The sequence below is a fragment of the Erythrolamprus reginae genome, chromosome 10 (assembly GCF_031021105.1).
Source record: "Erythrolamprus reginae isolate rEryReg1 chromosome 10, rEryReg1.hap1, whole genome shotgun sequence".
In the NCBI taxonomy this organism is placed as follows: Eukaryota; Metazoa; Chordata; class Lepidosauria; order Squamata; family Dipsadidae; genus Erythrolamprus; species Erythrolamprus reginae.
The window spans coordinates 43,090,836-43,104,526 of NC_091959.1; the positions used below are offsets into that span (position 1 = coordinate 43,090,836).

Below are 13,691 nucleotides of genomic sequence, written 5' to 3' on the forward strand. Positions count from 1 at the left end.
CTCCAAGACCAGGGAAGTACTAATACCACTCTATTATGCCCTGATCAGACCCCACCTGGAGTACTGCATCCAATTTTGGTCACTTCACTACAAAAAAGACATCGAAACTCTGGAGAAGGTGCAAAAAAGAGCAACCAAAATGATTAGGGGACTCGAAACCAAGACTTACGAAGAGAGATTGAGAGAACTGGGCATGGACAGCCTAGAAAAAAGAAGGTCTAGAGGGGACATGATAGCAGTTTACAGATACTTGAGGGGTTGCCACGGTGAGGAGGGGGTCTCTTTATTCCCCAGGGCACCAGAGGGCCGGACGAGGAACAATGGTTGGAAGCTGACCAAGGAGAGATTCAGCCTGGAAATAAGGAAGAACTTCCTGACGGTCAGAGCGATCAACCAATGGAACTGCCTGCCAGGGGAGGTGGTGAACTCCCCAACTCTGGACACCTTCAAGAGGAGATTGGACTTCCATTTGGCTCGGGTGCTGTAGGGTTTCCTGCTCAGGCAGGGGGTTGGACTCGATGACCTAACGGTCCCTTTCAACTCTATTAATAAATAAATAAAAATATGTTAAAGGGCTAAATACGGCTCAGGAGGGAAGTGTTTTTAATAGGAAAGTGAAAACAAGAACAAGGAGACACAATCTGAGGTTAGTTGGGGGAAAGATCCGAAGCCACGTGAGAAAATATTATTTTACTGAAATAGTAGATGCTTGGAACAAACTTCCAGCAGACATGGTTGGTCAATCCACAGTAACTGAATTTAAACATGCCTCGGATAAATATATATCCATCCTAAGATAAAACACAGGAAATAGTATAAGGGCAGACTAGATGGACCATGAGGTCTTTTTCTGCCATCAGTCTTCTATGTTTCTATGTTTCTATCTAACCGTCATTTAAAAAAAACCATAATAGAACAATCAAGACAACATGCATACATACCATTCATATGATTTGGCCATGATGATTGTGAGTTCATGGTCCCCAGGTCTGCTGGAAAACCAGGCCTTACGGAAGATCAGTAGGATGGGAGCAGTACGGACATGGGGGGCGGGGGGAGGAGAGTTGATTCCATAGATTTCTCTTTGTCATTCTCTCTTTCTGTCTCTCATTTCCATTCTTTTTCGCTCTCATTCTCTCTTTTTCTCATTCTCTGTCTCTCATTCTTTCTCATCCTTGTTCTCTAGAAACATAGAAACATAGAAGACTGACGGCAGAAAAAGACCTCCTGGTCCATCTAGTCTGCCCTTATACTATTTCCTGTATTTTATCTTACAATGGATATATGTTTATCCCAGGCATGTTTAAATTCAGTTACTGTGGATTTACTAACCACCTCTGCTGGAAGTTTGTTCCAAGGATCTACTACTCTTTCAGTAAAATAATATTTTCTCATGTTGCTTTTGATCTTTCCCCCAACTAACTTCAGATTGTGTCCCCTTGTTCTTGTGTTCACTTTCCTATTAAAAACACTTTCCTCCTAGACCTTATTTAACCCTTTAATATATTTAAATATTTCAATCATGTCCCCCCTTTTCCTTCTGTCCTCCAGACTATACAGATGGAGTTCACGAAGTCTTTCCTGATACGTTTTATGCTTAAGACCTTCCACCATTCTTGTAGCCCGTCTTTGGACCCCTTCAATTTTGTCAATATCTTTTTGTAGGTGAGGTCTCCAGAACTGAACACAGTCTTCCAAATGGGGTCTCCCCAGCGCTCTATATAAGGGGATCACAATCTCCCTCTTCCTGCTTGTTATACCTCTAGCTATGCAGCCAAGCATCCTACTTCCTTTTCCTACTGCACACCTATTTTGAGACTGTCAAAAATCACTACCCCTAAATCCTTCTCTTCTGAAGTTTTTGCTAACACTCTCTTTCTCATTCTCTCTCTCCCTCTCTCCTGTTCTTGAAATGTCCCTCCCTTCGAAAGAACTCCATTTCTCATATGACCGATGTTCCGCTCAACACCCCGCAAAGCATTTGTTTCAAAATAGATCCATTTGTTTTCATGTCATTAACTATGTAGTGTAACTGACCAGGAAAAAGCAAAATTTCAGATGAGTGTTGTACATGTCGTTTTTCAGAAACCTAGTGGACGTTGGAGGTTGCTAATGATATATGCCAAAACTCGTATTTAGTCTGGCAACCCATCAAACTAACTCTCGAGAAATTAATATTTGATCTCTGAATCAATTTAGATTTTTGAGTGGACTTCAGATGTGTTGTTGCACATTTGTTCAGCACAATTAACTGTTCTCCAACATGCTTTATAACGCACCGTTATTTTGGTCTGCAAGAGGAGTGGTGGTTTTCCCCCCACCCCCATATCACAAGCCATTTTAGCAATAGCTCTTGGCCTGTTAAATGGTGTCAAAGGAGAATAATCTTTTTTTGTGTTACTTGTGATGAAAACTGCAAACCATTTATTCCTTTGAAAGTTGTTATTCGGTTTCTGTCAATCAAGAGCTGAACTATGTCTACTGCGAAAAAACCGAGCGAGGAGTCAGATCTGAAAGTGGTGTGAAGCAATAAAACCTTTGGAATGGGTTCATACATCACACAGTTCTGTTAACCATGGTTTAATTGATAGGTCATCCTTGGCTGGCCATACTCCTTGGTTTGCAAAGCCCAGTGGCTATTTTCAGACAACATATTAAGCCTAAACTTACAAATAGTGTAGCATTATGTGTGAACAAGCAGGTTCTGACAGGTTCTGGAAAACTGATTTTAAGTAGTTCGGAGAACCATCATCCCTGGCTGCCCCCAATGAGGTGGGAATGGAGATTTTGCAAAATCCTTCCCCTAGGAGTGGGAGGGAACGGGGATTTTGCAGTATCCTTCCCCTGGAGTTGGATGGGAATGAGGATTTTGCAGTATCCTTCCCCCAGGAGTGGGGAGGAAATGGAGATTTTGCAGTATCCTTCCCCTGGAGTTGGGAGGGAATGGAGATTTTGCAAAATCTTTCCCCCAGGAGTGGGGAGGAAATGGAGATTTTTGCAGTATCCTTCCCCTGGAGTTGGATGGGAATGAGGATTTTGCAGTATCCTTCCCCCAGGAATTTATTTATTTATTTATTTATTTATAAGATTTGTATGCCGCCCCTCTCCAAAGACTCGGGGCGGCTCACAACAGTAATAAAAACAATATATCAGTGGAACAATGGGGAGAGAATTGGTATTTTTCAGTATCCTTCCCCCAGGAGTGGGGAGGGAATGGAGATTTTGCAAAATCTTTCCCCCAGGAGTGGGGAGGGAATGGGGATTTTGCAGTATCCTTCCCCCAGGAGTGGGGAGGAAATGGAGATTTTGCAGTATCCTTCCCCTGGAGTTGGATGGGAATGAGGATTTTGCAGTATCCTTCCCCCAGGAATTTATTTATTTATTTATTTATAAGATTTGTATGCCGCCCCTCTCCAAAGACTCGGGGCGGCTCACAACAGTAATAAAAACAATATATCAGTGGAACAATGGGGAGAGAATTGGTATTTTTCAGTATCCTTCCCCCAGGAGTGGGGAGGGAATGGAGATTTTGCAAAATCTTTCCCCCAGGAGTGGGGAGGAAATGGAGATTTTGCAGTATCCTTCCCCTGGAGTTAGATGGGACTGAGGATTTTGCAGTATCCTTCCCCCAGGAATTTATTTATTTATTTGATTTGTATGCCGCCCCTCTCCAAAGACTCGGGGCGGCTCACAACAGTAATAAAAACAATATAGCAGTGGAACAATGGGGAGAGAATGAGTATTTTTCAGTATCCTTCCCCCAGGAGTGGGGAGGGAATGGAGATTTTGCAGTATCCTTCCCCTGGAGTTGGATGGGAATGAGGATTTTGCAGTACCCTTCCCCTGCCATTTCCACCAAACCACGCCCACAGAACTGGTTGAATTTCACCCCTGGTGTGAACCCATCTTGGAGTTGCATATAATGGTGGATCTTTTTTTTCTATAATTCGAGGCCATTTACGATTTGTAATTTGAGTAATTTCTGGTGTTTCTTTTCCTCCAAAGCCGAGAAGGGAATCCGATACTTCAAATTGAAGTGGAACCAACCTCCGAGGTAAGGTCCATCCGTTCGAGGAGTGGGGTGAAACAGAATGAGCTTTGGGGTGAAGGTCTCAGTGATCTCCCGCAGTGGTTTGTGGGTTGTTTCATTTGGGTGGGTGGGTGGGGGTTCATGGACCACTCCAGCAACTTTTGATCTGTGCTGCATTTAATCGGGGTTAAAAGGCACAGCTCGCTCTGGTTGACTTGAGCTTGGTGGAGCAGTTATCATGGGACCCATTCTTGCTCACCCCAAAATCTCCAGGCCCCCCACAATCTTTCCTGATGGTTGATTCAGAGAAGGATCTCAACGCACATGTGGAAAAACAAGCAGCTCTAATATTTGTAGATGCAGAGAAAGCTTTTGATAAAGTGATTTGGAAATATTTTATCTTACAGTTCAAAAAAATGAATTTCGGTGATAAATTTATAGGCTTAATTAACGCAATATATACGCAGCAAAAAGCAAAGGTGATAATCAATAAAGAATTGACAGAAGAGATAGAAATTAAAAAAGGCGTAAGACAAGGGTGCCCATTAGCACCATTAATTTTCATAACAGCCCTAGAAACTTTATTAATTAAAATAAGAAATAACTCAAATATAACAGGACTAAAAGTTAAAATGAAGAATTCAAACTTCAAGCTTACGCTGATGATATGGTATTTATTTTGGAAGATCCACTAACATCAGGCAATTTTTTGTTAAATGAAATAGAAGATTTTGGAGCCATTGCAGGATTAAAAATAAACAAAAATAAGACTAAAATAATATCTAAGAACATGACTTTGAAACAAAATTTAGAATTAGAAAATAAATTAGACTTTAATATAGTTAAAAAGGTAAAATACTTAGGAATAACGCTTTCGGCTAAATGCAGCACCATATTTAAAGACAACTATGAAAAACTTTTAGAGACAACAAAAATAAATTTAGATAAATGGTCCAAACTCCAACTTTCATTTCTAGGCAAAATTGCGGCGATAAAGATGAATGTATTACCTAAGATTCTTTTTTTTTCTCCAAATGATTCCCATAAAACTACCTAAGAAATTTTTTGATACACTTAAAAAACTGACACATCAATTCATTTGGAGCAAGAAAAAAGCTAGATTAAAATATAAAAACTTACAAGACCATAAGAATAGAAGAGGGATGGGAGTTCCGGATTGGAAATTATATTATATAGCCGCCTCAATGAGCTGGATAAAAGACTGGATTACTCTTAGGGGAAAGAGAATACTAGCATTAGAAGGTTTCAACCTTGAATTTGGATGGCATTCCTATCTATTTGGGGGGGGAAACAAATCAGAGAAGGATCTCAAAGGAGGAGCTCTATCATGGGAATGATATTGGAACGCACGATCCTATTTCGATGCTTCTAAATTGCATCTGATCAGGACAGTTAGGAATAACATCATTTGACTACAGGTTTGTCTTTGCACGAAGGTTTGGCTTTTAGGCCACAGGTAGAAGGGGACGATTTAGAAGTACAGTGATACCTCGTCTTACAAATGCCTCGTCATACAAACTTTTCGAGATACAAACCCAGGGTTTAAGATTTTTTTGCCTCTTACAAACTATTTTCACCTTACAAACCCACCGCTGCCACTGGGATGCCCCGCCTCCGGACTTCCATTGCCAGCGAAGCACCCACTTTTGCGCTGCTGGGATTCTTCTGAGGCTCCCCTCCATGGGAAACCCCACCTCTGGACTTCCATGTTTTTGTGATGCTGCAGGGGAATCCCAGCAGTGCAAAAACGGGCGCTTCACTGGCAATGGAAGTCCAGATGTGGAGTTTCCCAGCGAGGGGAGCCTCAGTGAAATCGCAGCATCGCAAAAACACAGAGGTCCGGAGGTGGGGTTTTGAGGACTTCGGTGTTTTTTGCAATGCTGCGATTTCACTGATGCTCCCTTCACTGGGAAACCGTTCCTCCAGACTTCCTTTGCCAGCAAAGCACTCATTTTTGCGATGCTGGGATTCCCCTGCAGCATCGCAAAAACATGGAAGTCCGGAAGTGGGGTTTCCCATGGAGGGGAGCCTCAGGGAAATCCCAGCAGCACAAAAATGGGCGCTTTGGCTGGCAAAAGGGGTAAATTTTGGGCTTGCACGCATTAATCGCTTTTCCATTGATTCCTATGGGAAACATTGTTTCGTCTTACAAACTTTTCACCTTAAGAACCTCGTCCCAGAACCAATTAAGTTTGTAAGATAAGGTATCACTGTAATTCCCCGAGTCTTCTATCAGTCACTAATCCCAACTTCCCTTACTGTTCCTTTATCTTGTCCACACAGCTGACTGTGTTATTTTCCCTGAGTTATATATATTGTCTTGTCCTTGGGCAAATGGAGCTAAAGCTTTTTATTACCTTTCAAGACCATCTTAAAACCGACACTTACAGAAAATGCACTTCTTGTTGAAGCCAATGCTCAAAATGACGGCACATGGGTCAGCCAGAAAGTAATGCACCACATTTTTCTTCAACAATTATTTATTGATCACAATGAAACTTACATGCAAGAAAGAATGAGGTTTCTTCTACACTCCATGTAATCTTCGTCCCGTTCTATGGCCTTCCTCCAACGAGAAACAAGGGCATGTATGCCCTGTCGGTACCACAAAGCCATTTCTGCACTGTGCGAATCAATTCTTTGTCCTCCTCAAAATGTCTTCCGCAAATGGCATCTTTAATGGCCCAAACAAGCGGAAGTCTGAGAGAGAAACGTTTGTGAATGATCCCACCAGTTTCTTTCTTCTTTCTTCATTTGGACAGGGAATCATTGCTCACAGTCACTCATGCCCTCATCACCTCGAGGTTCGATTACTGCAACGCTCTCTACATGGGGCTACCTTTGAAAAGTGTTCGGAAACTTCAGATCGTGCAGAACACAGCCGCGAGAGCCATCGTGGGGCTTCCAAGATTCGCCCACGTTTCTTCAACACTCCGTGGCTTGCATTGGCTGCCGATCAGTTTCTGGTCACAATTCAAAGTGTTGGTCATGACCTTTAAAGCCCTACATGGCAATGGACCAGATTACCTCCGGAACCGCCTGCTACTGCACGAATCCCAGTGACTGATAAGGTCCCACAGAGTTGGCCTTCTCCTGGTCCCGTCGACTAAACAATGTCGGTTGGCGGGCCCCAGGGGAAGAGCCTTCTCTGTGGCGGCCCCGGCCCTCTGGAACCAACTCGCCCCGGAGATTAGAACTGCCCCCACCCTCCCTGTCTTTTGTAAACTACTCAAGACTCATTTATACCGCCAGGCATGGGGGAGTTGAGATAGCTCTTCCCCCTAGGCCATTACAAGTTATGCATGGTATGTTTGTGTGTATGTCTGGTTTTATAATAAGGGTTTTTAGTTGTTTTTTTTATTATTGGATTGTACATGTTGTCTTTATTATTGTTGTTAGCCGCCCCGAGTCTGCGGAGAGGGCCGCATGCAAATCCAATAAATTACTATTATTATTATTATTATTATTATTATTATTATTATTATTATTATTATTATTCGCAGTGAGTAATTCAATGATGACATGCTGCTTGTAACATACATCACTTACAGACGCCATTTCGAAACACTGCTGCAGCTTCACTATCTGTCTGAAGGAACGCAAAATTTACACACGCACTCCTGACAATTCAAATAATGTATATCTAAAGTTTTGCATTCGTAGCATTACCATAGACTGAGAAAAAAATGTGGTGCATTATTTTCTGGGCAACCCTCATGTGTATGTGTGTGTGTGTGTGTGTGTGTTTATACACACATACAAACATGGATATATGTATGTATATTGCTGTGAGTTCGGGTTTTTCCCCGTGTAATATTTTGAGTGCCTCAAAATATTACACGGGGAAAAACCCGAACTCACAACAATCTACATATATACTGCTCAAAAAAAAAATAAAGGGAACACTTAAACAACAGCATATAACTCCAAGTAAATCAAACTTCTGTGAAATCAAACTGTTCACTTAGGAAGCAACACTGATTGACAATCAATTTCACATGTTGTCAGCAGATTCAACTTTATACAGAACAAAGTATTCAATGAGAATATTTCATTCATTCACCTTAGATCTGAATGAATGAAATATTCTCATTGAATGCTTTGTTCTGTACAAAGTTGAATGTGCCCAAATTGATTGTCAGTCAGTGTTGCTTCCTAAGTGGACAGTTCAATTTCACAGAAATTTGATTTACTTTGTTATATTGTACCGTTTAAGGGTTCCCTTTATTTATTTATTTTTAGCAGTGTATATGGATATGTGCACAGGTTTGTGTGTGTGTGTGTGTGTTTTCTATGTATTGCTTTCTTTTTTGCATATGTCAGTTTCCTTTTTAATATTTTCAATAAAAATCTTTTTAAAAAAAAAGATTCAGCAGAATCCAAGGAGGGCTGGACTCTCCAGCAGGTGCAAAGGGACTCGAGACTTATGACATTTTTGACCCCTCCTTCAGGCTCTGTCTATTCGTCTCTTACCGGTGTGTCTCATGAATCGAACCCTTCTCTTCCTCCCTTCCCCAGACCGAACAAGGAAACGACGAGGAATCCGAGGACGACTTTGAGGAGATGAACCTCTCCCTCCTCTCGGCCCGTAATTTCCCCCGGAAAGCCAGCCAAACCAGTATCTTCCTGCAGGAGTGGGACATTCCCTTCGAGCAGCTGGAGATCGGGGAGCTCATCGGCATGGGCCGCTTCGGGCAGGTGTTCCACGGCCGATGGCACGGCGAGGTCGCCATCCGCCTCATCGACATCGAGCGGGACAACGAGGACCAGCTGAAGGCCTTCAAGCGGGAAGTCATGGCTTACCGGCAGACGCGGCACGAGAACGTGGTGCTGTTCATGGGGGCCTGCATGAGCCCTCCCCACCTTGCCATCATCACCAGGTAAGACGTTCGGTTTGATACCTCCCAAAAAAAACTTTGAACTTTTACAACAATATGGCAAATGTAATATGGCAAATAATTTAGCTGTACTAGATAAATGGTCAAAGCAATGGAAACTGCAGTTTAATGTTTCCAAATGTAAAATAATGCACTTGGGGGAAAGGAATCCTCAATCTGAGTATTGTATTGGCAGTTCTGTGTTAGCAAAAACTTCAGAAGAGAAGGATTTAGGGGTAGTGATTTCCGACAGTCTCAAAATGGGTGAGCAGTGTGGTCGGGCGGTAGGGAAAGCAAGTAGGATGCTTGGCTGCAGAGCTAGAGGTATAACAAGCTGGAAGAGGGAGATTGTGATCCCGCTGTATAGAACGCTGTGGAGACCCCATTTGGAATACTGTGTTCAGTTCTGGAGACCTCACCTACAAAAAGATATTGACAAAATAGAACGGGTCCAAAGACAGGCTACAAGAATGGTGGAAGGTCTTAAGTATAAAATGTATCAGGAAAGACTTAATGAACTCAATCTGTAGAGTCTGGAGGACAGAAGGAAAAGGGGGGACATGATCGAAACATTTAACTATGTTCAAGAGTTAAATAAGGTTCAGGATGGAAGTGTTTATAATAGGAAAGTGAACACAAGAACAAGGGGGCACAATCTGAGGTTAGTTGGGGGAAAGATCACAAGCCACGTGAGAAAATATTATTTTACTAAAAGAGGAGTAGATGCTTGGAACAAACTTGGTTGGTAAATCCACAGTCACTGAATTTAGACATGCCTGGGATAAACATAGATCCATCCTAAGATAAAATACAGGAAATAGTATAAGGGCAGACTAGATGGACCAGGAGGTCTTTTTCTACTGGGGGGGGGAGGGGAGGAAGCAAGCAGGTGGTTCCCATGGATGCCATAAGCCTTCATTGCCCTCCTTCTCCCAGGGAAGAGCCCTTCTCTATAAACCTTGCCTTGCCCTTGCTGCCCAGCTGTCAAGGAAGAAAAATGGGAAGAGCAGTATTTTAAAGGAATCCACCTGGGGAGCCAGGCAGAGTAATTCTGCTTTTCAGCTAAGTGGCTTCTTTGCACAGATGTGCAGAGTGCTTCGCAGGCATCGTGTTCACATTTGTCACCTTACAGGAGTTGGCAGCGTGCCCGCTTCTGACCTCCTTCGGTTCTTGGCCTTTTTTTTTTCTCCTAAGGTCAATGCCAGTCGTTATCCAACTGCCCCCAGAAGAACTCCGGAGTCTGATTATGGAGTGTTTTCTGATCTTCAGCCGAGAGTCGATCATCGGCTTTGGGGCTTCCGGGTACCAACTTGCACTCGCTTCACATTAAAATGCAAAGCAGCATCTTTGCTATCAGGCCTAATTGTTGGCTATGTGGTTCTGATGTGCAAAGAATATTTATTTCCGATGTTCTGTTGTTGGAAAACACCTGAGCATTTAAGGGTCTCCGTTCAGTTTTCTTACTTTCTTGGAAAACCAGAGAAAGAGCTACCTTTGAAAAGTGTTCGGAAACTTCAGATCGTGCAGAATGCAGCTGCGAGAGCAATTATGGGATTCTCTAAGTATGCCCATATTACTCCAACACTCCGCAGTCTGCATTGGTTGCCGATCAGTTTCCGGTCACAATTCAAAGTGTTGGTTATGACCTATAAAGCCCTTCATGGCACCGGACCAGAATATCTTCGGGACCGCCTCCTGCCGCACGAATTCCAGCGACCGGTTAGATCCCACAGAGTCGGCCTTCTTCGGGTCCCGTCGACTAAACAATGTCGTCTGGCGGGACCCAGGGGAAGAGCCTTCTCTGTGGGGGCTCCGACCCTCTGGAACCAGCTCCCCCCTGAGATTAGGATTGCCCCCACCCTCCCTGCCTTTCGTAAACTCCTTAAGACCCACCTCTGTCGTCAGGCATGGGGGAACTAAAACATCTCCCCCTTGCCCATGTTCTTTGCTGTTTGATTGATTGACTGTGTGCCTGTTTTTTTATATATATTGGGATTGTTTTATGAATTTTTTAACTTAAAATTGTAATTAGATTGGTGGGCATTGGATTTGTTGCTATGTACTGTTTTTATTATTGTTGTGAGCCGCTCCGAGTTTGCGGAGAGGGGCGGCATATAAATCTAATTAATCTAATCTAATCTAATCTAAGAAAAGCAGCCTTTTCTTTTCAGTACATTTTTTTTTCGGCATAAGATTTTTATTTTTCTCCACAATAAAGTAAAACAATATATCTTATTTATTTATTTATTTATTCATTCATTCATTCATTCATTCATTCATTCATTCATTCATTCATTCATTCATTGGATTTGTATGCCGCCCCTCTCCGTAGACTCTGGGTGGCTAACAGTAATAAAAACAGCATATAACAATCCAATATTAAAACAGTTAAAAACCCTTATTGTAAAAACAAACATACATACAGACATACCATTCATAAAATTGTAAAGGCCTAGGGGGAAAGTGTATCTCAATTCCCCCATGCCTGGCGGCAGAGGTGGGTTTTAAGCAGCTTACGAAAGGCAAGGAGGGTGGGGGCAATTCTAATCTCTGGGGGGAGTTGGTTCCGGAGGGCCGGGGCCGCCACAGAGAAGGCTCTTCCCCTGGGTCCCGCCAAGCGACATTGTTTAGTTGACAGGACCCGGAGAAGACCCACTCTGTGGGACCTAACTGGTCGCTGGGATTCGTGCAGCAGAAGGCGGTCCCTGAGATAATCTTGTTATAATCTCGTTATATCGTTATAAACAAAACAACAATGCCTTATTACTCCCTCAATGGAGGCTCTTATCTCTCGTCTAAAATGTTCTATTAACTTTATACAGCATTATCAATTCTTAAAAATCTAAATAAAAACTTTCCCTCACCGTCTTACTACAAAAAGTTAAATTACATCAATGCAATTTTAATTTTTAATTTTAATATTGTGTCATATAGCTAATTAAAAATTCTCTCTATATATATATCTCTTTAATAAAAGAAACTATTCATAATATATCACCTACTTCATGAAATAAAGTTCTATATGTTTAAAATCTAAACAATAAGTAAATTTTATGTTACATCATTCTATAGCGCTACCACCATTTCTCATCTTTGCCATCTGGCTTGCAAAATTGAAATAAAATTCTCATGTTTCGATTTTTCCAAAATTAACCAATTACTAATACGTATCTCTTAGTTTTCTATCCAATCTTAAAACTTCCCCCAAATTTTATAATAATCTGAGTCTTGTTTATCTTTAAGTTTCAAAGTCAATCTACTCATCTCATTTCAGTACATTTTTGAGTTAACACCACTGAAGGGCTGAATTTTTTTTTACTAACACACTGTGAGTGTGGCTTATTTTGTGGGAGTGGCTTGCCGGCCAGGTGGGAGTGGCTTGATGATCATGTGACCATGGTAGCTGCGCGTGACCAGCAGGTGGGCTTATGTGCCGGCATGGGATTTAGCTTCTGCACATGCACAGGAAGCCAAACCTCATGCGAGGAGACTCATGCATGTGAGATTTCATGATGTTCTATGTGTTTCAAAAATCGGTGAAATTTCACATGCGCAAGCATCCTCACGTGAGATTTGGCGTTCTTCGCATGTGCAGAAGCCAAATCTCATGCCGGATGCTCACTGCCCACGCTGGGAGTGTTGGCGACAGGGAATCCTTGCCTGGCTGAAACCCACCTCTGTTTCAAACGGTCTCCGAATGGGGACAATAAAAATTCACAACGGGCACAATCCGCCAGAATAGGGAGGTAGGATGTGGTTCCTCCAGCAAGGTACAGTAGTACCTCTACTTATGAACTTAATTCATTCTGTGACCAGGTTCTTAAGTAGAAACGTTTGTAAGAAGAAGCAATTTTTCCCATAGGAATCAATAAAAAACAATAACTTATTGGACCCAAATCAGCATGGCTTTACTGAAGGCAAATCATGTCAGACTAATCTCATTGATTTCTTTGACTATGTCACAAAGGTGTTGGATCAAGGTGGTGCCGTGGATATTGCCTATCTGGACTTCAGCAAAGCCTTTGATACGGTTCCACATAAAGAGCTGATAGATAAATTAGTGAAGATTGGACTTAATCCCTTGGTAGTTCAGTGGATTTCAAGCTGGCTGAAGCGTAGACATCAGAGAGTTATTGTTAATGGCGAGTATTCTGAGCAGAGACAGGTTACAAGCGGTGTGCCACAAGGGTCTGTTCTGGGTCCTATTCTTTTTAATATGTTTGTGAGTGACATAGGGGAAGGTCTGGTAGGGAAGGTTTGCCTATTTGCCGATGACTCTAAAGTGTGCAATAGGGTTGATATTCCTGGAGGAGTCTGTAATATGGTAAATGATTTAGCTTTACTAGATAAATGGTCAAAGCAATGGAAACTGCAGTTTAATATTTCCAAATGTAAAATAATGCACTTGGGGAAAAGGAATCCTCAATCTGAGTATAGCATTGGCAGTTCTGTGTTAGCAAAAACTTCAGAAGAGAAGGATTTAGGGGTAGTGATTTCTGACAGTCTCAAAATGGGTGAGCAGTGTGGTCGGGCGGTAGGAAAGGCAAGTAGGATGCTTGGCTGCATAGCTAGAGGTATAACAAGCAGGAAGAGGGAGATTGTGATCCCCTTATATAGAGCGCTGGTGAGACCACATTTGGAGTACTGTGTTCAGTTCTGGAGACCTCACCTACAAAAAGATATTGACAAAATTGAACGGGTCCAAAGACGGGCTACAAGAATGGTGGAAGGTCTTAAGCATAAAACGTATCAGGAAAGACTTC

The 13,691-nt window shown here is 42.3% G+C and overlaps 1 protein-coding gene across 1 annotated transcript in view; it reads left to right on the top strand.

Moving 5' to 3' along the window:
* The window catches only part of KSR2 (kinase suppressor of ras 2), a 111,549-nt gene extending 102,614 nt beyond the window's left edge, over positions 1 to 8,935 (top strand). Inside the window, exons 11-12 of the mRNA XM_070762003.1 lie at positions 4,006 to 4,054; positions 8,570 to 8,935. Coding sequence (XP_070618104.1) covers positions 4,006 to 4,054; positions 8,570 to 8,935 — 415 coding nt within the window. The remainder of the gene's footprint in view (positions 1 to 4,005; positions 4,055 to 8,569) is intronic.
* Positions 8,936 to 13,691: the final 4,756 nt, after the last annotated feature.